Genomic DNA, 25,226 nt, shown 5'->3' with positions numbered 1-25,226 from the left:
TACAAGCCAGTGACACTGATTTTATGGTTCCTTGCACAAGTTGTTTTGTCTCCAAACTCTAGGCATTTTCCTTGATTCTCCCCCATGCCTAGGATTCTCTCCCTCCTCATTTCCTTAAAATCCAACTAAAACCCCACTTTCTATGAGGAGTCTTTCCTTCTTAATGTTAGTCTCTTCCTTCTGTTGATTATCTCCAAGTTATCCTGTATATAAATATTTAGTACATGATTGTTTGCAAATTGTCTCCCCCATTAGACAGTGAGCCTTCCTTGAGAGTAGGGACTGCCTTTCACCTAGCTTTTTATCTCCAGAACTTAGCTTATAGTTGGAATGATGCTTGTTGACTGCTGGTTTTTTTGTCCTTCATTCTCAAAGAGGACCATGGCATCAGGAAGATGAGCCATGACTCGCAGTGATTTAAATGAAGGAGAGCTGTGCAAAGTCACCAGTCTCACTTTCTCCTCCTGAGCCATCTGGGTCCAGTAGCAAGATACAGATCAGGATGACCAGGGATGGCCCCAGATGTAGTGGGAGACCTTGGCTTTTTTAAGGTCTCAGATCTCAGTTTGATTGAGGCAACACACGTTTGGGGATTTAGGCTAGGTAAGAAATGAGGCAAAGAATGTTTTCTTTTTGCCTAGTTAAAAAACAAAATCAATCTGGGAGGGGAAGACCCTCAAGGTTTTTGGCCAAAACAGAAACAATTGCTATTTACACTCACTCTGAGCCATGTGGGCCCAAACAATGACTAAGTGGGGCTTGGGCTGGGACCTATTGTTGGCCAATCAATGAGTGCCAGAGTGATTTGGATATAAGGCTTGGTCTTTAAGAAAGAAATCTAGCCTTTGATCATTGAAAATCTTGTTGACTGACTGACTGACTGAATGAATGCATGAATAAACAATGTCTAGGACAGTAATCCTCTTATTTTAGGTAGTAAGACTTTGACAATACTGTTTTTCCATGAATAGGTGGCAGATTAAGTTAGTCTCCTAATTGTTCTTCTCTACTTATATAGTCTCTCCCCTTTTCAAACCACCTCTATACAAATGCCAAATTAATATTAAACAGAGGTCTTCATGATGTTTAGTGGCTCCCTAATGCCTCTAGCATAAGGTACAAGCTCCTTAGGCAGGTCCACCGCAATAGGGCTTCCACCTATCATTCCAGATTTGTTTAATTTCATTGTTGTTTAGTCATTTTCAATCATATCTTACTCTTTGTGACCACATTTGGATTTTCTTGGCAAAGATACTGGAGTGGTTTGCCATTTTCTTCTCCAGCTCATTTTATAGATGAGGAAACTGAGGCAAACAGGATTAAGTGAATTGCCCCGGGTCAACCAGCCCAGGTCACCCAGCTAGTAAGTGTCTGAAGCCAGATTTGAATTCAGGAAGATGAGTCTTCCTGACTCCAAGACTAGCACTCTATCCACTGTGCCACCTGGCTGCATGAGGAAGTTCAAAAATTCATTCAAGACCAAGTATAAATGACTCATGGATTATAAATGTCATTGCTCCCCTGTTAGCATCAGTAATAGAGTAATAATACTGTACATTTTGGAAACAGTACAATTCTATACAGTATGAATACTGATGGCATCTTTTAAAAAATAAAATGCTTTAAAATAATAAAAGAGGTACAAAGTATATTTTTGGTACATTTGGATTTGCCCTTGCTCAATGTGTGTATTTATTATGCACACACATACACATATATGTTTTTGTATTCCCCATTCTAACATAAGTTCACTCTGAGTAGGAATTGTTTAGTTCTTTATACTTATATCCCTAGCTCCTCCTACCACAGTGTCAGGCACTAAATAAATATTTGTTGATTTATTGACCTACCAGTAATATGATCACATGCTTGTTGTTTCTATATATTTCTGAATAATAAGATCATCGGCTCATCTCAATGAATTTTGGGGTCACTCAGTCAACCATGTATGATCCTGTGACATTCATGCTGTTTTTGCCTATTATCTGCCAGTTGTATACATTTTTTAAAAGTCCTCTCTAAGAATAAACTTGCTGGATCACCACCAGTTGGGTGATTTCCATTTAAAAACAAATTATCAATGTACTTTGTGTATGAAAGCAGTCATTGTTTTAATGGGCTAATTTTTTTAAGCAGACTCATAGTTTATAATTCAGTAGGATTCTGAATCCATAGTAATGATGATACAAACTTTAGGAAATTAAACAGATCATAATAGAGACTTAATCTGTCCATACATAGCTTTTTTTAAACTAATAACACTTCCCCTCCTCTCTCTTCTTTCAACATAAAGCCTAGAAATTGATGCTTATCCTTAATTCTTCAATGGGAATGTAAGATTTTCAGACTATTTGAGGTTAAACATATTTTAAAATTGTATGTCTTTGGTAAGATTTTTAGTCAAGTGCTATTAAAAGTGACTTAGGTTTATTAGAAAAAAATCATAGAATAAAAATTATGTGAAGCAGTTTGGATTAAGAGTAGTAATAACAATTATGACATTGCTTCTACTTTATGTACAAAAGCTTTTTCACTGTAGTGAGTACACAACAGAATAAGGAAAAAAATGAAGAAAATGGTGCTACATGTGTGGAGAAATATGTGAAAAACACAATTTCTGCCAGATAATTAGTTTATTGATAAATGTGTTTGTAATAATATTTCTAACACATTCACTCAGTCATTCATTTGGGGGGTTATACCTATGATTCTATCAGTCAACTTCCTTTACCAATGGAACTTGCCACCTCCTCTACAAATTAGAGTCTTGGGCTTAGAAAATTGTCTGGGACAATGAAAGGTTAACTGACGTGTACCAGGTCATGCAGGCAGTGTGAAAAGCTAGACATAAGCCTAGGTCTTCTTGTCTCTGAGGTCAGCTCTGCTATAATATATTACCTCTAAAATTAAATAATTTTTTTTTGTTATAAAATAACGTGTACCATTAGTAACTAACCAGAACACCATCTCATCTTCCCATGTTACCTCAGAATGTTCCTGATAAAGCATCAAATATTTCTTTCCAAAGTTGGAATACAATGCTTCCCGCAACGTTGGAAGAGAGCATAATTCCATCCATTCTATCAGTCAAAAGCACTTATTTTAAAAAATATTATTGATGTATTTTGTTTTGATTCACCTGTAATTCTCCAATGTGTCCCTTTCCCTAGCCCTCACAAGAGAGCTGTCCCTTGTAGAAAACAGGAAATAAAGGGGTAGAGGGAGGAAACATTTCAAAAAAGATTTTAAAATTTGTTTTAATCTTAATTATTTAATTTTAAATAAAATATTGACAAAAATATTATAGCAATTCTTTTTTATTATTCATTATACTAGGCATGTGAGGAAGGTTCAGGAAAATAATGTAATTATCATGTTAAAACAAAAGCATCCAAAACCACATAATTATATCAATAGGTGTTTAAAAAAAACCTCTTTAATAAATTCAGCACTCATTTATATGTAAAGAAAAAAACCTGCAAAACATAGGTATAAAAGGAACATTTTTAAAAATTCATTAAAAATTATCTAAAACAAAATGGTATCATTTGTGCAATGGAGAAAATTAGGAACATTCCCAATAAATCTAAAACTGAGGCTGCCCCCATTCCCAACTGTTATTTTATATAGTTTTAGAAATGCTAGCAATAGCAATAAGAAAAAGAAATTAAAAGCATAAAGATCGGCAAAGAGGTGACGTAAGAATTCCAGTTTGCTGATGATATGATGGTTTATTTGTTGTTGTACAGTCGTTTTCTCTCATGTCCAACTCTTTGTGACCCCATTTGGGGTTTTTTGGCGAAGATACTGGAGCAGTGTGTCATTTCCTTCCCCACATCATTTTACAAATGAGGACACTGAGATAAACAGAATTAAGTGACTTAACCAGGGTCACCCAGCTAGTAAATGTCTGAGACCAGATTTGAACTCAGGAAGATGAATCTTGCTAACTCTAGACCTGACACTCTAGCCATTGTGGCATCTACCTGCCTGATAGTTTACTTAGGAAATCCTAAAGAATTAGCAAAGAAACTGATTGAGATAATCAATAACTTAAGTAAAGTAACAGGGAACAAAATAAATCCACAAAAATTAAAAGTTTCTGCTTAGCAATAACAAAACCCAGGGGGAATAATAGAAAGGGAGGACTATTTAAAACAACTACAAAATACATAAAGTATCTTGGAATCAATTTACCAATGTATACCAAAGACCTGTACAGATGAAATTATAAAACATTCTTAAAAATATTTTTGAATAACTTAAACATTTGGGATATTAATGCTTATGGTTGGACTATGCCAGTATCATAAAATAATGATACTACCAAAATTTATTTATTCTTTTACTCATATATGAAACTATCAAAGGGATAATTTAATTTGTAAAACTAGGTAAAATAATTACAAAATTAATTTCTAGATTAGGAATAGTAAGGGTCATACTGACAGACATGTAAGAAGGGAAAATGGCATTTAACCATAGAATCATAGGAGCTCAGGCTTAGAACAGGAAAGGGCCTGAGAGTACATTGAGTCCAACAATTTCATTTTTATAGATGAGGAAACTGAGGCAGAGAGAGGTTAAATGACTTCTTCTGAATCACACAGTGACTGAGTTTCTGAAGCAGGATTTGAACTTGGGTCTTCCTGACCCTTAAGTCCAATATTCTATTCATTACATTGCCTCTATGCTCTTCTAGACCACAGATGTTGTTACAAAACAGTAGTTATCAAAACTTCTTGGAACTGGTTAAAATATAGAAAAGTAGATCAGTGAAACAATCTCTGCCCTCGAGCTACTTTATATCTATTAAGGGGAATACATAGATATTTAAATGTACATATGATAGATACAGGTTAGATAGATAGATTAGAGATACAACAATGGGCGGTAAGCCTCAGAAGCTTGAGATCAGGAAAGGCACCTGAGCTGTGCTAGGAAAGAGACTAGGGATTCTAACAGATGGGCGTGAGGGAGTATATTCCAGGTATAAGGGACAACTAATGTACCTGCACAGAAATGGAAGTTGTTTTGTGATGTATGAAGAACAGTAAGAAAGCCTATTTGGTTGGTCCCTTGATTTGTGAGTAATAATGTGTAATAAGCCTCGAAACGGAGTGTGGGGCCAAGTTATGAGGGCTTTAAATACAAGAGAGAAAAGTTTGCATCTTTATATCTGATCCTAGAGGTAATAGGGGGCCACAGGAATTTACTGAGTAGAGTAACCTTGTCAGATCTGTTTTAGGAAAATCAGTTTGGCAGCTGTGTGGAGGATGGATGGATTGGGGTAAGACTTGAGACAAGAAGGCCAATTAGAAGGCTGTTGCAATTGCCCAGTCTAGAGGTTATGGGGTGGTGGCCATGTGAATGAAGAGGATGAGATAGTTATAAGAAATGTTGCAAAGGTAGAAATAATGAGGTTTGACAACTGATTGTAAATGTAAGGTGAGGGAGAATGAGGAGTCCAGAAGAAAGCTGAGATTGTGAACCTGGGTGAATGGAAAAATACTGGTGCCCTTAACAGAAATAGCAAATTTGAGGAGAAAAATAATTCTGTTTAGTACATGTTGGGTTTGAGATGCCTATAGGACATCTATTTCAAAATGTCTAGTAAGAAACTAAGACTGTTTAGTGATTAGGAGTAGGCTATCTGAGCTGTAATCTAAGGAAATCATTAAGAGGGAAAGTGGAAAGAAGAGGAGTCCAATCAAAGACTTGCCCTACACCCACAGTTAGGAATTGTGGCTATAGGTGATGATCCTGCAAGGAAGACTGAGAAGCCAGAGTCAGAGCAATAGAGGAGAATCAGGAAAGCAGTGTTACAAAAACCCAGAGAGGAGAGAATATCCAGAGGGGGAAAGTGTTCAACAATTTTAAATGCTGCAGAGAACTGTAGCTATCAGCATGAAAACTAAGAAAAAGGCTACAGCTTTGGCAATCAGGAAATCATTTGTAACTTTCAAGAAAGGAGTTTCATTTGAGTGATGAAGTTAGAAGCCAGATTTTGTACTACTTTCTGCAACCATGTAGGCAGCAATTTCGATGTCAACTGTGTATGCTGGTTACTAAAACTGGATCATCTGTTATTTGATAGAGCATATTAGTGTTCCATTGAGAAAAAATATGCCAAGAATGGGGATATATGAATGGGAAGGATTTGTGATCATGACCAGCATGAGAACTTCCACCACTAGCTCTGATTGTAACCCATCTAGAATTCATTACTGAGTACAAGTGAGATGCCTCTGCACATAGAGATGAGATGATTTGCCCATAGTCACATAGTATCAGAGATGAAATTTGAGCCCCTGTCTTCTTGCCTCCAAGCTCAAGATTCTCTTCATTACTACTTTCTATAAAAAATATAATTTTGTTGGACTTGATAGAGGAATTTAATGAAAGAGAAAATGAGGGACATCCAATGAAATATACTTAACCTTGTTGGAAGTTTGGAAGAGAAGTGAGTTTGGAAGAAAAAATAATGAATTCAGTTTTGGACATGCTGAGTAAGATATCCGATAGGTACTTGTAAATATGGGTCTGAAGCTTGGGGGAGAGGTTGGAGCTGGATATACAGATTTGTTATTAATCTGCATAGAGCTAATAATTAAGCCCATGGGAACTGAGAAGATCACAAAAAGAAATTATAGAGAAAAAAAGGGAAATGAGCACAGGACAAATCATGGGAGTTCATCCCTAATTAGGCCTTCATATAAATGATGAAGCAGCAAAGGATTCAGAGATGAAGTAAGATAGGTAGGAGAAGAACTAGTGGGAAGTATTATCGTGAAAACTAAGAAGAAAATATGCAGGTGGAAAGTGTTCAATAGTATCGTATACAGTAGAGAGGTCAAGAAGGATGATGACAGAGAAAAGACTGCCACATTTGGCAGCTAAGAGATTATTGGCAACTGGAGAAAGTAGTTTCAATTAAGTGATGAAATTAGAAGGCAGATTACAAAGGATGAGTGAGAGCAGAATTTGGAGAGGCAATGAGAGTAGATATCTTTTTCCAGGAGTTCAGCCGAAAAAAAAAAAAAGGAGAGATAGAGGGAAATAGCTTGAGGGATTGGCTGGGTCTAGTGAAAGTTTTTTAAGGATAGGGGAGACTCAAAAGATTTGAAGGTAGTACAGAGGGAACCAGATAGAGAGAAATGAAAGATTAGAGAGAAGGAGGGGATAATTAAAAGGCCAATCAGCTACAGGAAGGAGATGGAATCAAGGGCATTCTCTGCTTAGTCTCAGCACTCACACTGGACTTCCTGATTCCTGTCTCTCATATGAAATTTGTCATCCATGTAATGGATGATAAACCAATAGCTAAGGCTTGAACACCCATTTTGTTATTTTTTTAGACCAGTTTTGGCAGAGAAGTAAAAGTAAAAATAACAATAATACTTAATGATTCAAATAGTACAGCTGGAGCTAGTTCTGCCTAAGAAATAAATCACTCACCTAGCATTTATTAAGCACCTACTTTGTTCTAGGCACTGGGGACAAAGCAATTAAAGAACCAATCCCCAACAAGTCAACAAGAGTTGATTAAGTACCTACTACACACTTGCAAGGTACTATGCTAAGCATTGGGGATACAAAGAAAGGGGAGGAAAACAGTCCCTGCTGTCAAGGAGCTCACAATCTAATGGAGGAGACATATGTAAACAATTATGTGTGAACCAACTATATCCAAGATAAATGGGAGATAATTTTAGAGAGAAAGCACTAAGGTTAAGGAAGACTAGGAAAGGCTTATTAGAGAAGTCAAGACTTTTGCTGAGATTTGAAGAAAGCCAAGAAAGTCAGAAGATAGAAATGAGGAAGGAGGGAGTTCCAGGCATAGGGAACAGCCAGTGAAAATGCCCAGAGTCAGGAGATGGACTGTCTTATGTTTATAGTCTACTGGGGAAAGAGCACGTACATAGGTAAATAAATACAGAAACATTTACAAAGTCGATAACAAGGTGAATTTGTGGAACGGGGAAAGGTACTCACAGCTGGAAAGGAAAGTGCCACATAGGCATTAAGAATTGTTTGCAAAGGATTTTGATAGCTCATGGTGAGGTGGAGGATGAGCCCAGAGTAATAGCTCACTTGTTGTCATGCTTTTCATCTTGTCAAGGATTTACAAACTTTGAAATAGCAGTTGAGGGCCAGAAATGGATTCCTTTTGGCTGATTAAAAGAATCAGAAACTCTGAAACCTCAACCAGTGGTATCACAGAATATCCACAAGAAAATATTTTTGGAAAGAGGGTTAGGAATCAGGGTAATGCTGAGTTGAGTATAAACCATGTAACCCAGTTTAAAAATGATTGATCTGAGATAGGTGTGTGTGGGGGTGTGTGTGTGTGTGTGTGTGGGTGTGAGAGAGAGAGAGAGAGAGAGAGAGAGAGAGAGACAGAGAGAGAGAGAGAGAGAGAGGAGACACACACAGAGAGAGAGAGAGAGAGAGACAGACAACAGACAGACAGAGAAAGAGAGACAGAGACAAAGAGAGAGAGAAGGAGAGATGGAGAGAGTTGTATCCATCTGAATGTCAAACTATCTGGACAAGTACTTATACAACAAGAATTCTGGGAGAACTGATTATTGGAGTTGGACAAGAAATATCATTAATCTTTGTAGCTTTCAGGAAAATGTATTCATGACCTTTCAGGTTGTTACAACAAAAATATCCAAATATAAGCTAGTATTTACAAAGGAAAAAAAAACCCACAACCCTGACACCTTCAGATTACATGACACCACTTAGTCTTTGTACACTTCAGGGTATTATATTTTCCGCAAGTATGTTCAAAAAGCAAGTTTCCTCTACCCTTTGTTCATTCAAGGCTGGAGGCTCTGAGAGTGCATATGACAAGAGTCTAAAACAACATCTATATCCCCGGGTAGGACGAAAACAACTTTCTATCTCCTTGATCCTTTCCTTTTTCTTAGTCTGGCTCCTGTATGAAATGGATCACAGGCAACAGCTTCTGCTCAATACCAAACAAAGTCTCATTTCCAAATCTGGAGCACGTGGCAGTGTGTTTTCTGTGTTGAGAGCCTAATTTCAGACCTCCAACTTTTGTAATAAGGTTCTTAAACACACACACACACACACACACACACACACACACACTCCTTAATCAGATTTCAGTTGCTAGTGGTAATGAGGAATGACATCCTATTGATCTTTTCTAATTACCTACTCCATCTACTGACAAAGGAGATCCCTTCCTGTATACATTTTACTTTTTCTTGTATTTCTACTTATTTGCATGGAGTTACTACAACTCCGATAATTTTTACAAATTTCAGGAGACTTTCAGCTCACTTTTGCCTCTTTTTTTTTTGGTTCCTTTTTTTGTTTCTGACTCAACCTGAATCCTTTCATATGATTACTGATTTTATGGCACCAGTACAATGACATTAATTTCATGGCTATTTGCTCCCCTTTCTTTTTTGTTCATTCTCTAGAAACATAAAAGATGACTGGTATAGCCTCCAATTGCTGTCAAAGAGCCAGGAAGCTAGATACTCAGCTCATTATTAATTGGTCAAATTTTTTTCATCTAATTTTCTTTCCTGTTTGAGTGTTGTGATGTACTTCCATATTATAACTGGTATGGATAAGTCTTGATCATTTCATTAGACTCTGGAAGATTCTTTTATTCAGAATAGTTACCCAATTTAGGAAACTTTTCATTGTCCAGAATTGTTGCTGCTGCTTTTCTTGATGCTTGCTTCATTCTTCTTTAGGGATTGGGTGGGCAGCTTTCTCTGTTACCAGTTAAGCAACAAGCATTTATTAAATATCTCCTGTATGCTTAATACACAGTGTACATAGCACCTACTGTGTGCTTAACACACACTGAATAGTGCAGTGCCAGGCGCTGTCCTAGGGACTGAGTATATATCACAAAAAAGTAAATAGTTCTTGCCCTCAAGGAGGTTATATTCTATCAGAGGAGACAAGTAGGTACATAGTATAAAGACACAATACATACTTCTATGTGTGTATAAATATTTATCTCCATGTGTACATGTATGAATATGTACCATATACATCCATGTATTACATAGTGTTATATAAATAGATCTATATCTGTCATGTACATATACATATGTGTATATGTATATATATAGAGAGAGAGAGACAGAGAGAGACAGAGAGAGAGAGAGAGGTAGATAGTGGGTAATAGTGAATAGAGAATTAGACATGGAGTTAGGAAGAACAGAAACATCTGGGTTCACGTCCCATCTCTAATGCTTAGAGGCTGTGCAACTCTGGGCACATCATTTAACCTTTTAGTTCTCTCCACGTTAATCAGGTGCTTTGGAATTTGTGTAAGAACTGCTACATTTCGAAAAATAATATTTGTTTGCTTTTTAAGCAGAACTGCTTGTTCAACTCTTTTTTTCAATAAATGTGCAAATGCATCATGACATAGTAAGATTTTGCAGTCAGGGAATTGTGGGATCAAGTCCTGCCTGTAACACATATTAGCTATATAATCATGACTAAGAAACTCTTAGAGCCCCCAGAGAATTCTCTAAGCCTTTGGGTTCCAGAGGAGTTCTAGATTTTCATTGGTGAAGGGAGCTTCTATACCTGAAGTTCTTTAAAAAAAAAAGCCCAACGAATTCATAGTTCTGAACAACAACAAAAGACCTAGAATATCCCTGCCCCCCCAAAAAAAGGAAAAAAAATTGAAAAATAGAATTAAAAGATCCAGAGAAAGGCAACTACCATGTTGGGTGGACCCCCTATGGAAGATTTATTGAAGGACATGAATAAGAGTAGCACAGAATGTGGAGACATGAATGGGCATGATTCTGCACCTGGGGGATGTAGTAGGATAAGTGAGATCAGAGATCCATCTCAATAGGGAAGGCTAAGATGTGTAAGCCTACTAGGGTTTGAAAGCAAAGATTTACTACCAACTTCTGATTTTTAACTCTGCAAGATTAGGTTGAACAACTCTCCAGGAGACATACTTCTTTTTCATAAAACTCCTAGCAATTTCCTTGATAGATGCGGAAAGAAATCCTATGCAGAATGCCTCTCTTGAGATATTCCTTAGTTCCTTCAGACCTGGTACTGAGAGAATTAAGGTCCATGAGCTTCTCAGAACAAGAGTGCTACATAAATATGAGACAGAGATAGTGCCATTAATTGTCCTGTTTTTGCAGCTGGAAATTGGAAGTGTTTGGGGGTACAGTTCAGTTAAGGTTCAATGAGGAGAGGAAAATGACCTAAGCCAGGCAGTAAATCAATTCAAAATTGTAAGGATACCATGGGAGATTACACACTTATGGCAGTACTAGGCTGTACTAGGTTTTCCTGATGTTTAATTACACTTTTAGCCTTATAATGTTCTCAAATCTAGGCTTTTAGTACCTAAAACAGACAAGAAAAGATAGTCTTCCCATAAATTCTGTGGAAAATTGTGTGAGTGAATAGCAAGTAAAAATTTATCAGGGTAAATGTGTGAAATAAGGGAGAATACATAATATGTTATATGTGATTTACTGGGCCAATTTCCCAACAGTTAGCAACCTAGTTAGTCTACCATGTGTTTTATCTCTCCTACCTGGATCATTTAGAACAAAGCACATGCCTTCCCATGCAGTATGGTGGCCTTAGTTCTTGCTCTGGGTTCTGATGTCACTGCTCATTAGAATGTGAGGTCCTTGAAGGGAAGGACCAATTTTTGCCTTTTTTTATGTCCCTGGTGCTTAGCACACTGCCTGATGCGTCGTTAGCTCTTCACAATATCAGCTTGTTTGACTGTTGGCTGAAATACTACCTTTATGACCTTAGACAAATTGCTTAACCTCCACAGACCTCAGTTTCATTTTCTATGAAACAAAAAAAGGACAGGGATGGCTTCTGAGGTACCTTCTAATCTTTGTTCTAGATCTGTGATCTTCTGAACCTAAATAAAGCAACAAGAGGGGAAAGTAAGAGGATGATGGGGAAGAGTAATGGATTTGGATTTACAATGGAATGACTTGGGTATGAATGACTGGGCAACTGCTATGGCAGTGACCTGTAGTGGTGGTGGAGGTGGCTGCACAATGGAGTATCTGATAGAGTGCTGACCTGGAATCAGGAAATCCTGAATTCAAATCCATACTCAGACACTTCTTAGCTGGGCAAGGAATTTAGCCTCTCTTTGTCTCAGTTTCCTCATCTGTAAAATGGGGATAAAAATAGCACCTACCTCCCAGGGTTATTGTGAGGATTAAATGAGATAATGATAGTAAAGTGCTTAGCACAGTGCCTGGCACATAGAGCTATATAAATGTTAGTTATTATCACAAATAGTAGTAACAACAACTAATTTATATAGTAATTCAGGGTTTACAAAGCACTTTACATGTTAACTCATTTGTTCCTCACCACAACCTTGTGAGGTAGGTGTTATTATCATCCCCATTTTACAGATGAGGGAACTGAGAGAGACTTGCCCAGAGTCATAAAACTAGTGTTTAAGGCTATATTTGATCTCAAGCCTAATGGACTCGAGGTCCCAAGTTTTATCTACTGTACCATTCAACTGTCCCTAATTTTTCTTCTTGGGGCTTCAATTTCTTCATCTGAAAAACTAGAATTGGACTTAATGACCTTTAAGATTCATTTCATCTCTAAAGCTATGATCCCATACTCTCAGAATTCCCAAGTTTGCAACTAATTAACTATATTTGGAGCCCTATTTAGTCATCATTAGATTATGCCTCCTTGAGATCAAGAACTGTCTTTTGCTTCTTTTTGTATTCTTAGCAATTAGCATACATAATGTCTGGCACAGAATAGGAATTTAATCAATATTTATTGATTGATTTTTTCATCAATATCTGCCCGAATTCTGTAGACACAACTATAAAAGTTTTTGTGTTAGCATAGATTTTAAGCCTAAGTCTGTTGGAGTAATGGATCCTAACCATATTCTGTATGGTATAATGGAAAAATGATTGGCATAGGGGCTGCAACGCATTATTAAATGCTCTTCACCTGTCTAGTCTTTTCACCTTTCATGATACCCTTTGATTTCTTCATACTGCCACCTGTTGGTAGTGAGACTGAGACTAAGACCAATACCTGATATCCGGGTCTTCTCTAGAGCCTTTTGTCAGGGGAACTGGTTTTCAAAATGCTTTCCATTTCCACAGCATGCCTATAGCACTCTCCATAAAGGGTGTCTCCATTTCCCCCTTTTCATTCTTTTTCACATTAAAAAAATCATACCAGTGATTTCATCAATGTAGTGAATGTTCCATAAGGAACTCCCTCCACCAGTTCAAATTGGCACTTTCTCTAAAATTTATGGACTTGGCGACTTGCTCAGGGCCACACAGCCAATACGTATCAGAGGGATGTAAACTTTCTGCTTCAGAAACTATCTCTCTATCCACTCTCTTCCCATATATTAGATTAATACCTAATCTTTTAAAAAATATATAATTTAATTCTAAAATCAAATATTTTGAAAAATTTTGAATTTGAGCAATACTCCAAAAGGGAGATTATTTCCATATGTAAAATAAAATAGAAAAAAGTATGTGAAACCATAAATATCTACTACATATAGCTTTTTTAAAAAGGGAATAAATAAAACATGTTCTTTTCAAATTTGTCCTGCTTGTCTGTCTGCATTTTCTATAAATTCTTTCTGTTGATCGGCAAGGAAGTTTTCACTTGCTCTATTTTCAACCTTGGTCAATTCAGTCAGCTGACAAGCATTGTATTAAGCACCAACTACGTACCAGTATCTATACCACTAAGCACTAGACTCACCCCCCTTAGGTGGGCTGGCAGACTCTTTACTCCCAGGACCTTTCCAAATTGATACTGGACTGGGGGCAGCTAGGTGGCATAGTGGATAGAGCACCGGCCCTGGATTCAGGAGCACCTGAGTTCAAATCTGGCCTCAGACACATAACACTTACTATCTGTGTGACCCTGGGCAAGTCACTTAACCCCATTGCCTAGCCAAAAAGAAAAAAAAAACCAAATTGATAATGGATTTAGTACAGATAGCCAATCAGCTTGTCCCTTCTACAGTTTAGAATTCCTAAGCTCAAGGGATCCACCAGGATCAGCCTCTTTGGTAGCATGTATTAAAGGTATGAGCCACCATACCCAGCTTTTTATGTTTTTCTTAAGGTGTTTCAAAGACCCTCTTTTATTTCTTTTTTCCCCTTGGGCAACAAAACACTATTGCCAGCTCTCCTCTTTTCCCAAATCCTTCCTCAAAAGTAAAAAAAACACAATTCTTATAACAAATAAGTAAAATCAAGCAAACAAACTCATCTATTGGCTGAAAATGTACCTCATTCCGCAGCTTGGATCTTTTGACCCTCTGTCAGGAGGTAGGTAGCATGCTTCATGATCAATCTCCCAGCATCGTGGGTGGTCACTGCTTTAATTCTTAACTTTTTGAGATGTATAGTAATTTCTACTTGTGTATCATCTGAGGTTCCTGAGTATCGTGGGGGCAAATATAGGTAGAAAGTCAGCAGATATATACTTGGATGCCCTTGGGACCTTATTAGGAATTCTATAAATGTACATCAGATAAATATATAGACAAGTATCTCCTTATGACAGTAATTATATATGTATTTAAGAAATGTAATGAAAAGACAATTTGCTGAGCTTCTCTGAGCTAATGGGTTGACTTCAGACAAGGTAGAAACTTTGATTTTGAACTTATTTATTTCCCTCCTTCTCTCTGTCTCTCTCTGCCTCTGTGTGTGTGTGTGTGTGTGTGTGTGTCTGTGTGTGTGTGTGTGTCTCTCTCTCTCTGTCTCTCTGTCTCTCTCTTTCTGTCTCTGTCTCTGTCTCTCTCTGTCTCTCTCTCTCTCTCTCTCTGTCTCTCTCTCTCTCTCTCTCTCTGTCTCTCTCTCTCTCTCTCTCTCTCTCTCTCTCTCTCTCTCTCTCTCTCTCTCTCTCTCTCTCTCTCTCTCTCTCTCTCTCTCTCTCTCTCTCTCCAGTATACAATTTAGGCAACTTTGAGGCTATGGAGTTTATGATGTCAGTTTAATCCCTTCTGAATTCCTTCCGCTTTCCTTTCACAGTTTCAATTTCCTAAACCTCATTTCTCCTTTCTAATTGCATGCACTCTAAGAACTGGTTCATGCAATTTAGCATGAAAGGAAGTGTCTCATTTATTTGAGCTAAGCTGAATACAGGAGATTTCCCAAACCTGACTAACTATAGTTATTTAAAGTATGGGAGATACTATCCTTTGTTTGGTGTTTGGGTACATTAAACTATCTTTAGGTCAGATGTAATTATGTAAGAATTAATAGGAGCATAGATCCAAAAGCTGCAAGGGAACCCAGAGGTCATCTAGTCCAATCTGTTCATTTTACAGATTAGGAAATTGAGGCTCAGAGACAAGGAAGTGACTTGACCTAAAATCATATGTGTAGTAAGTGTAAGAGGTGGGATTTAAAGACCCCCTTTCATTTCTTTTTTTTTCTTTTGGGCAACAAAACACTACTGCCAGCTCCGCTATTTCCAGTGACTCCAAAGCTGCTGTTCTTTCCACTGCACCATGCTTTGTAACATAGGGAGCCTGTTTTTTTCTTAAGGGATAAATTCCTAAAAAGTGAATCTTGATATGTGAGGTTTAATATATGCTAGACATGGTAGAAAACACCAGAAAAATTTAAACAACGTGTAAATTAAATGAACCAGGGCAGCATGGTATAGAGCCTAGAATGCTGAACTTGAAGTCAGCAACACTTAGTCATATGACCCTGAGCATGTGTCTCACATAGTTCCCTAGGTCTTATCCACTATTGCTTTTAGGGAAGGAGATTCCCAAGCTGATACCCCTTAGATTAAATCCAGGAGTGCTTTTTTAAGTTACTTTCTTTGAACCGATCCTGACTGGAAAAAGTGTTGTACTATAAGCCAATGGCTGAAATTTATTTGTTTTATAATTTACTTTCATTACATCTTAAACTGGCTTTTTTTTTAAATGGGTAAAGGGAGGCACTTTTACAAATCTGTGTATGAGGTAGGGGAATTGAAAAAAGTTATATCTCAGAGGGAATTAGATCACTAGGTGACAGAATCAGTGATCATAATAGTCCCTTGACTTATTTTCTGATTTTAATGGCATTAATGTACCGAAGCTATTAAACTCATTCTGAAGCAATCATTAAAGGTCCCCAACAAGCTGATCATTTGTATATGCAAAATTCCTTCTGCCTGGCTAGCCCTTCAGTGGTCCTGTCATCCCAGGATCATCTCTAGAGCAAACTTGAAGAGACTCTAGAAGTCATTGAATATAAACCTTCCATTTTACAGATGAAGAAACTGAGACACAGAGAGTTTAAGTGACTTGCTTAGGGTCATAATCTACTAAGTGCCTGAGGTGGAATTTGAACCTAGGTCTTCCTAACTCCTGCTCTCTACCCACTTACAAGTTACCTTTCTTAGTCCTATGAAGATTAGAGTATTCCCTGTTTTTAATTCTAAAAGAGGTTAATGGCAAAACTGGGACAGATAAAATGCTAAACATTCCCTCTTTTAGTTTTCTCCTTACTTTCCAAATTTGTGTATTTGATTTATTATTATCATACACTTATTAGTCTTGGAATTCATGGGCAACCTTATACTGTTTCTTAGCCTCCTCTTTCAGATGTCTTTAGAAAAAGAAGGGTTACTGAAATATTTTTTTTCTTTAATGGTTGGTTGTCCATTTTCAAAAAGGGCCAAAATGACATCACTATGCTAAGGTCAAGTTTTCATGTGTCCGACTGTGGCTGATCAGACCAATATGAGCTCAGAATGTTCTACCACAGGTCAGGCACAAATAGTCTGTATGAACCTTTGGGGTGGATCCTCTAAGTCTGTGTATCTTGCGTTTCTCTTGAGCTATTTCAATTCTGCTTTGCTCATAGAGCACAGCACCGTTTTTGTTGTGGGCACACCGTGCTGAGCAGTCCTGTGATAAGAGAATAGAACGAAGGCCAGAAGGATTCATGGACAAGCACAACAGCTTTGAAAGTTACATGTTAAATCTACTATATATTTACAAAGAAAAGCAAGAGATTTGCAGTTTCATATGATCCTCTCTTTCTGTTCTACCATTTGTATTGAAACACTCCCTTTATTTGGTGTTTGTTAAGTTCAAAAAAATAAAAAATGAAAGATTTCTCTTTAGAAATGGAAGTTCTGCCAAAGGATTTTTCCCCCAGAAACGCTTTAAAAAAAAGAAAAGATATCAGTTCTCCTCAAGACATTCCCTTACCTGCTGATTCCCTCTTCTGTAGGTTAACCAAGACAGAGAATGAGAAGGTAAAATAAAGTTCTATTATTGTTTAGAAGGAGAGAAAGTACTGGTAACCTATGGTAATGTGGGAAAAGCCCAGGCTCTAGTTTCAGTGGACCCAGGTTCAAATTCTATCTCTGCCACTTATTACCTGTGTAGACATGGGCAAGTCACTTAATATCCCTTACCTTCCCTTTCCTCATCTGAAAAATGAAAGATTAGGCCAGCTGACCTCTGAGGTCCTTTCTGGATCTATGAACTTCATATTTGGGAAGGATCTTAGGAAACTCTGACTTAGTAAATAAGTACTAGGAGAGTTGCCTGAGGCAGAGAGAAATCAAATGACTTTACCAAGGGTAAGCAACCTAGATAGTAAGTATAGAGGATATGATTTAAACCCAAGTCTTCCTGAATCCAAGACCAATACCCAATCTATTCTATCATATTGCCTCTATATTACCATATCTCTGCATTTAGTCTTTATGGTTATAATCAGTAGTCAAATGCAGTCAACATATCAAGTACATGAAAATCATAAGTGGAGTGCTAAAGATGTTTTTTAATATTCAAGGAAACAATGTGAGATAGAGTTAAAAAATACTTATGATTTTTTAGTACCTAGAGATATGTTTCCTTATTCAGGTGCACAAACTATAGTTGGTTCCCTTATGATGTCTTAGAGTAGTAAATTTCTCCTCTTCCCTAAGCTCCCAACCCATTCTTCTGTAATCAAATCTAATTCTCTAATCAAACAGTGGGAGGGTAGGACCTATACATGTCTTTCTCCTCTCTCTCCCTCCCTCCCTCTCTCTCTCTCTCTCTCTCTCTCTCTCACACACACACACACACACACACACACACAGACAATCTCTTTAGTTTAATAACAGATCAAGTCACCAGAGTGGTATAGTGACTAGAATGCTGGACTTGGAGTCAGAAAGTCCCAGGTTTGGATCTTGCCTGAAATACTTAGCCGTGTTACCTTCTCTGTGCCTTGATTTCTTCATCTGTAAAATGAAGGCATTGGACCTAATTAACTGTAACTCTTAATTAATCTTCTAGCTCTAAATCTATAACCCTATGATCTCTAAGAAGAGAGAAAGGAGTTGTAACAAAGTCAGGATGATTGAGGTTTTGCCCTGTATTGATATCTGAGGGTGCATTGGGAGCACCTCTTCCCAAAGTGCTTTTCCAGCCTTCTGTCCTCATGCCTCCTAGGACAAATGGAGATACATTCCTGAGGATCAACTCATCTCTTTAACCATGCTTTCCCCCATAGCTTTACCCTACCTACTGCCACTTCCACACTCCTTCTTCCCATAGGTTGTGGGGAGGAGGGAGGGAAGAGAGGATACTTGTTAGCCATGCCAAGGAGGATGGGGCCAGATGGGAGATAGGCCTTCCTCTCTCCCAGTGCAGTCATGCCTTTTGAGAAAGGGCTATCTTTGTGCTATGACCCCATACCACCACTCACTTCTCAGCTGAATTTACCACAGATGTCATAATTACTTGTAAAAGCTCTGTAGAACACCATGAGTTCATCCTTCAGATGTGTCTATAAACACATCTGAAATTTTTTCACTTCTTAAAAAGCTACATTAAATATATCCTTAGAAATAAGCCCCAGTCATGGGACTATGGACTTCTTTTTCCCTTGACATCTAGTATTAGTGGGATTCTCCATCAGAAATGATCTCCTTTCTGCTAGTTTCCTTGTCTATTATATATTAGGTCTGTATGCTATGGTAAATGAGTATAAAAATGTAATAAGAAAAATAAGACATCTCATTGTAAATAAAGTAAGCCTTCCCAAAAATGTAGAACAGTGCCTTGAAGCCTAGGGTTTGATACCAAACTTTTCTGTTCTTGAATAAAACTCATTGACCTGCCAAGAAGGATCAAGTGGGCCTTTTCCATTATTTATCACTTTCTGCTTATGGATAAACAAATAATACAAAGCTCTCATGGGCAGTATAAATCCATTTGCCTGGTTACCCAATCAACAAGTGCAGGTTTGAGCAACTGATGATTACAAAAAGACAATTTATTGTCAACCTCTGTAGGAATGCCTTGAAGAAAACCTTGATGTAATTTGCCACTGACTAGTGCAGACCTCTGTGCACAGATGAAATATGCATCATTCAGGACCTGTTTTGTTAAGGTTGGATACACTTAATGAGGCATTTTCTTTTAATTTTTTAAGGTCTATCAAATGACACACAGTGGCTTCTTAAATTCAGAGGCCAATTTTTTGCCCACTCACAAGCTATTGTCATTCTCCATATTGAGTGAGAATGGATAGAGAATTTAGCAGAATGTTAATCCTAAACAGAAAGCCCCAATCCATTGTTTTCAGTCCTTCCGCCATTTTGATTTTGCTTTTTGAATTGCTTGTGACTCTCTGCTTCCCCCATCTTTTTTTTTTTTGGTACAATGATTCTTGCCTTGTCTTTTCCCAGTCCGTTTCTGACCTGGAGAGATGTGCAGCATGTTATTGTAAGGACTTCCCGTGCAGGACATTTGAGCGCTAATGACTGGAAAACCAATGCTGCTGGTTTTAAGGGTGAGAACTTCTTTCATATTCACTGTCACAGGCAAAATATATTTTTAAATTTTTTTTCCAATTTTAAAAGGGGAGCAGGAAACAGAATCCCTCAAAAGACACTTTAAATTTAGTATTGGCACATAGAGCTCTTGATCTTTCAGTAAATTTGAGACAAATTCCCTTTAATTCCTTCTTGCAGGTCAACTTTTGGAATAATAAGAAAAATATTAAGTAATGACTGGTCTGTGAGAATTCCATCTGAGTTGGTGTTCTTTGACATTATTTGAATGATTTTTGGAAGAGTATTTGGAGCATGTTTATAAACCTGCTTTCTCTGATGAATATTTTCAGTCAACATACTCTGAATAAGTTGCCTTATCAATTAATCTTACCTCACTATAGCTCTCTTTAGGCTATGCTAACTATTTTTCAAAAGATTTTGCTTTTACGTGGCATCAAACTTCCCTTAAAAAAGAAAAAAAAGCCATTCACAAAAAGTTACCTTGAATAGTAATGAAAGAGTAGATTAGGGTCTTCATAAAATCTCTTTGAAGTTTGAAACATTTTAATCTTTCATAATTTCAGTTATAAGTATAATTTCAGAAACCCTATAAAGCAACCTTGTAACCAATTTTACTTCCTTTAGCTGATATGGACTCTGATCTGTATGCTAGCCATTAGACAGTTATCCATCTCATCAATCATCGCTCTATTTATGTTTGTCATGAGATCTCAACTAAGAATATTCTGTGTGCATTTTTCTGATGTAGTTGACCAATTATTTAATATCTTTGATTTTAAATATTTTCATAATTTCTTTAACCATATCTATAACCTCATTTATTAACGTTTTAAAGTGCATAAGAATGATTAGAAAATCCTACATGCGTATCTAGGGGTTGCAATGTGTTCCTATACATAGACAATATGGTATAGAAGAAATAGCACTGGATTAGAAATTAGGAGACTTGGATTTCAGTGCTAGCTCTGCTACTGACTAGTTGTATGACTTTTGACAAGTAAATTCATGTCTCTGGGTCTCAGTTTCCTCAATGAGATGGGTAGACTCCACAATTTCTAAGATTACTTCTAGGTCTAAAATTCTATGATTCTTTATCACTTTTTTGTTTTGGGGTTTGTTTGTTTTTGGGGTTTTTTTTGGTGCACATACACACACATCTTTATGTTTTCAGGACCCCATTTTATGAATTATATCTGAATTTTACAAATGTGCATACAGAAAATGAACATGAAAATATGGATTATAGATAGATTAAGAGTACAACCAGGCCAGTGCAAATAATGAGTCCCCTGAAATAGTCACATCATTTCAATTTTCATGGCCAATTTCCATTGGACTGGAACCAATGACCATATTTTGCATAATTATACCTTCAAATAGTATAAATTTGAATATATGTGACCACTGTATGGGATTCATTGTTCACACTAATAAGGATGTGGCTATAAATCAAAACTTTAGAGACATGCAGGTATTAATGGAATTAAAAAAGCATAATTTTTGATTGATTCTGCATTTGTAAAATATTCCAATTTAGAGATTTTAAACATTTTCCTATGAAAGACACAACGGTCTTTGTCTTTGATCATTAGACAATGCCACTCCCCACTTAACTAGACTGACTACACTGTGCTGTAGGGCAGACCACAATTCATATTTTTAAAATATTTGTATGGCTCCATATGCTACCAATTCTTATGTAAATCTCAGAGTCCTATGAAGATTAGGATGAATAAAAGGTGCCCCTGAACATAACCTTACCTGTGAAAGCAGACTTTATGGGGGAAGGAAGCTAAACTAAACACATCAACCTCTGTAGAGCTTAGGAATCAACTTTAACCCAAATAAAAGTCCCAATTTTAGTTATTTTTTGGCAGCTTAGGCAGAGCAAATGTTTCCAATAAAAAATGAAGCTCTCTTTAAACCTCTGTTGGTTTTGGATGGGGGAAAAGCACAAGATTTAGATTAAATCACAACATCCAAACCTGAGCATAAAGAGGGTGGGGGACGGTAGGGTTGTGTACCATTTCTGGCCAGAACAAAACTGCATTTTACTATTGCACGTGGCGATATTTAGCATAATATTTCACTCTCCTCCTTGACCACTGCCAAGAGTAACAATTAAAGTGCACATTTTCATAGATGAATTATTCTGAACAGGCTTAGTTCTCAGTGGAATTGTATTGTAATTTTGTTGATGACAAGTACCATATTTCATCTAAACCACAATCATAATATAAAAAGTGGGGGAGGGAAGAAGGGGCTCTCTTTTTATCCATTCCAAAACTCAAAATTGTTTCTCCAATTCATTCCCACCTTTCAGTAAAAGAAACCAAGGCATGGGAAGCTATCAGCCTCTCTTCCAGGAAAATAAAGAAATGGAGGGACAGGAGGGAAGGAAGGTGACTGGGAGTAGAATAAGGGCTGACTTCTTTTGAAAGATGAACCAGGAAGGGTGAAAACCAGCAAAGACTTGGAAGGGCTCCTCATTCAACAAAGATTCAGCAGGAACTGGTACTTAGAAGGGAGTCAGTAGACTTCTCTGGTTTCATGAACCAGAGTGCCACTGTCCCCTCTGATTCTTTTATGACTTTTTAACATGTAGGAAACAGGGACTTTTAGACACATATGTTTCCACTCCCCACCCCCCCCACACACAATTGGCCATCCCCATCCTACTACACCCCTCTCTCCCTCCCCCGTCAGCCTCCCTGAACACCCAGCACTAATATCATTGACCACATGAGATGGCAATCCAAACAACTTGAGACATGCCATGTTTTTTCATTATTTTGTAATGCTAAGGTCCTGCTTATTTAAGACTGCTATTCATGACTTTATAATCATATCAGCAATGCTCATTAAGTCCTTGGCAGTTGGATGAACGATTTAAAGTCTCTGTGTCATTATTTTCTCATCCAGCAGCTCAAAATAGTTCCCGAAATTGTAAAAAAAAAATGTATTTTCCCCCAACCATTTAGACCAGAAGTTGTGATTTTTGTTTGTGGGTAAGAAAATGGTAGATTTAGCATCATTTGGTGCCACTGATGATTGCAAAAACCCTAAAGAACATTCACTGTAGCCAAGTCCTATCTATTATATTTCAAATAAGTTCCCTTCATTTGTACTTCCATGTCACAGAATCAAAATATAAATTTAGAGCTAGATTTAAAGAAAGACAGACAGATAGATAGATAGGATAGATAGATAGGATAGATAGATAGATAGATAGATAGATAGATAGATAGATAGATAGATAGATAGATAAATAGATAGATAGATGGATGGATAGATGGATGGGTAGATGGGTGGATTCATTTCCTATGTCCCCAGACACTGTATATGTAGATGTACTGTTAAGAGAACCTGAATTATTACAAAGATGTGATTCAGCAGGGAACATGCTGTATTTAGAGTCACAGGACCTGAATTTTTAATTCAGTGTGCCACTTATATAAGAGAGTCATAACATAGATTTAGAACTGGAAGAGACAAAGATAAGCTGAGGTGGAGACAGAGATTATCATTGGGTGGATGCATTATTAAGAAAACCTGAATTTTGATACTGATGTGATATAGCAGAAAGAGTTCTGGATTTGGATTTAAATCCTGCTACTTAATACTGATGTGACTTTGAGCAAATCACTTACCCCCGATTGGGTCCTCAGTTTCTTTATCAGTAAAATGAAGGGCTGAAATATATGGCCTCTAAGTTCTCTTTTAGCCCTAAATCTATCATCCCAAGACAGAGTGCCATAGATTAAAAGAAAAAAACTGACCTCTGAACTAGGAAATCAAGTGCTACCTCTGACTTGTATTGACTGTATGACTCAGGGAAAGTCACTTAACTTTTCACTGATAGAGACAATTCTCTAAGATTATAAATTGCAGAGTTCCAAATATCAATTAAATCATTGGTTGAGTCTAGACACATGCTGGACAGCTCATACTGGCTTGCCCAACTTTAAATGTTTGGTGTGACACCAGAGAAACCTGCAACATTACTGTTGTATTGATTATCTCTACTCAAGAAGGTGTTAATAATGCAGATTAAACTTAAAAGTATGTGTGTGCATACATATCCCCTCCCCCCAATTGTTAAATATTAACCAGTATGCCCTTGTATAGCTCTCTAAGTATGGTTTGAGCTCCACAAGAGTTGAGTAGAAAGCTCAGAGAATGAGATCACTACCAGACTGGAGACTTAGTGACTGGGGCCTGATGACATTGGTGATGATGATAATTATAATTGATGACATTTACATAGCATGTTAAGGTTTGCAAAGTGCTTCATAGCCGTTATCTCATTAGAGTCTCACAACTCCTCTGGGCTAGTCTCTATGCAAATAAATAGATAAATATGGGATGGGTATATAGATGTGGACATAGTTATAGATATATAGATATATAATTTATAGAGATCTATATGGAGATTATATATGTGTGTATACACACATATACATACACATATATAAATTTTCTCCACATAGAATCCTATTCGCTCTAAGTACATATATACATACACACGTACATACATATAGACAGACAGACAGACAGACAGATAGATAGATAGATAGATAGATAGATAGATAGATAGATAGATAGATAGATAGATAGAATCCTATTATATACGCTGGGCAGCTGGGTGGCTCAGTGGATAGAGAGCTGGGCCTGGAGTCAAGAATTCAAATCCAGCCTCAGACACTAATAGCTCTAAGATACAGAGTCAGACACAACTGAAATGACTGAATGATGATTATATACTACACATACATACACACACATACATACACACATGCACACACAATATGTATATACATAGATATACAAAGATATATATATATATATGCATGTGTTTCTACATATACATGCCTATGTATTTGTATATGTGTATGTGTATATATACGTATATATATATGTATATATATATATAATATGCACACATATAAATGTATTTACTATGCCATACTGCCTTCTTTTGCAATACACATAAATTGCTCCCTGATCATCAAATAATAGCTTTCAGATAAAATCATCAGATGACAGTATTTATAATTTAGGCCCCTAACGCCTGACCCAAGCTTACTTGAGACAGGTTAGTCTGATCCATTAAGCAATGCAAAGTATTCATCCAGGGAGGTTGGTACTGAAAAAAAGAAATGCAATTGTCTGTTGATTGTCCTGTGTAATGGAAGAAAGTGACTACATGGCCATCACTTCAGGGTATTCTCCCAAGGGTGGGATTTCCCACTGCAGGCTTATGCGAACAGAACCTCTGGTTCCTTTCCACCATTCCTCCAGTTGTTCAGGTCATTCAGCAATTCTGGCTGTGGATGAGATAAGCTGGCAGTCTGGTTCTTATCTGTGATATCATCAGCATG

The 25,226-nt window shown here is 37.2% G+C and overlaps 1 protein-coding gene across 1 annotated transcript in view; it reads left to right on the top strand.

The window, feature by feature from the left end:
• PCSK5 (proprotein convertase subtilisin/kexin type 5) overlaps positions 1–25,226 on the top strand; it is a 619,005-nt gene that overhangs the window by 322,391 nt on the left and 271,388 nt on the right. The window contains 1 exon segment of the mRNA XM_021008523.2: positions 19,738–19,841. Within this exon segment, the coding sequence (XP_020864182.1) occupies positions 19,738–19,841 (104 nt within the window).

Source organism: Phascolarctos cinereus, unplaced genomic scaffold (assembly GCF_003287225.1).
Source record: "Phascolarctos cinereus isolate Bilbo 61053 unplaced genomic scaffold, phaCin_HiC Scaffold_4;HRSCAF=312, whole genome shotgun sequence".
Taxonomy (NCBI): Eukaryota; Metazoa; Chordata; class Mammalia; order Diprotodontia; family Phascolarctidae; genus Phascolarctos; species Phascolarctos cinereus.
This window is presented reverse-complemented; position numbering and strand designations above follow the sequence as displayed.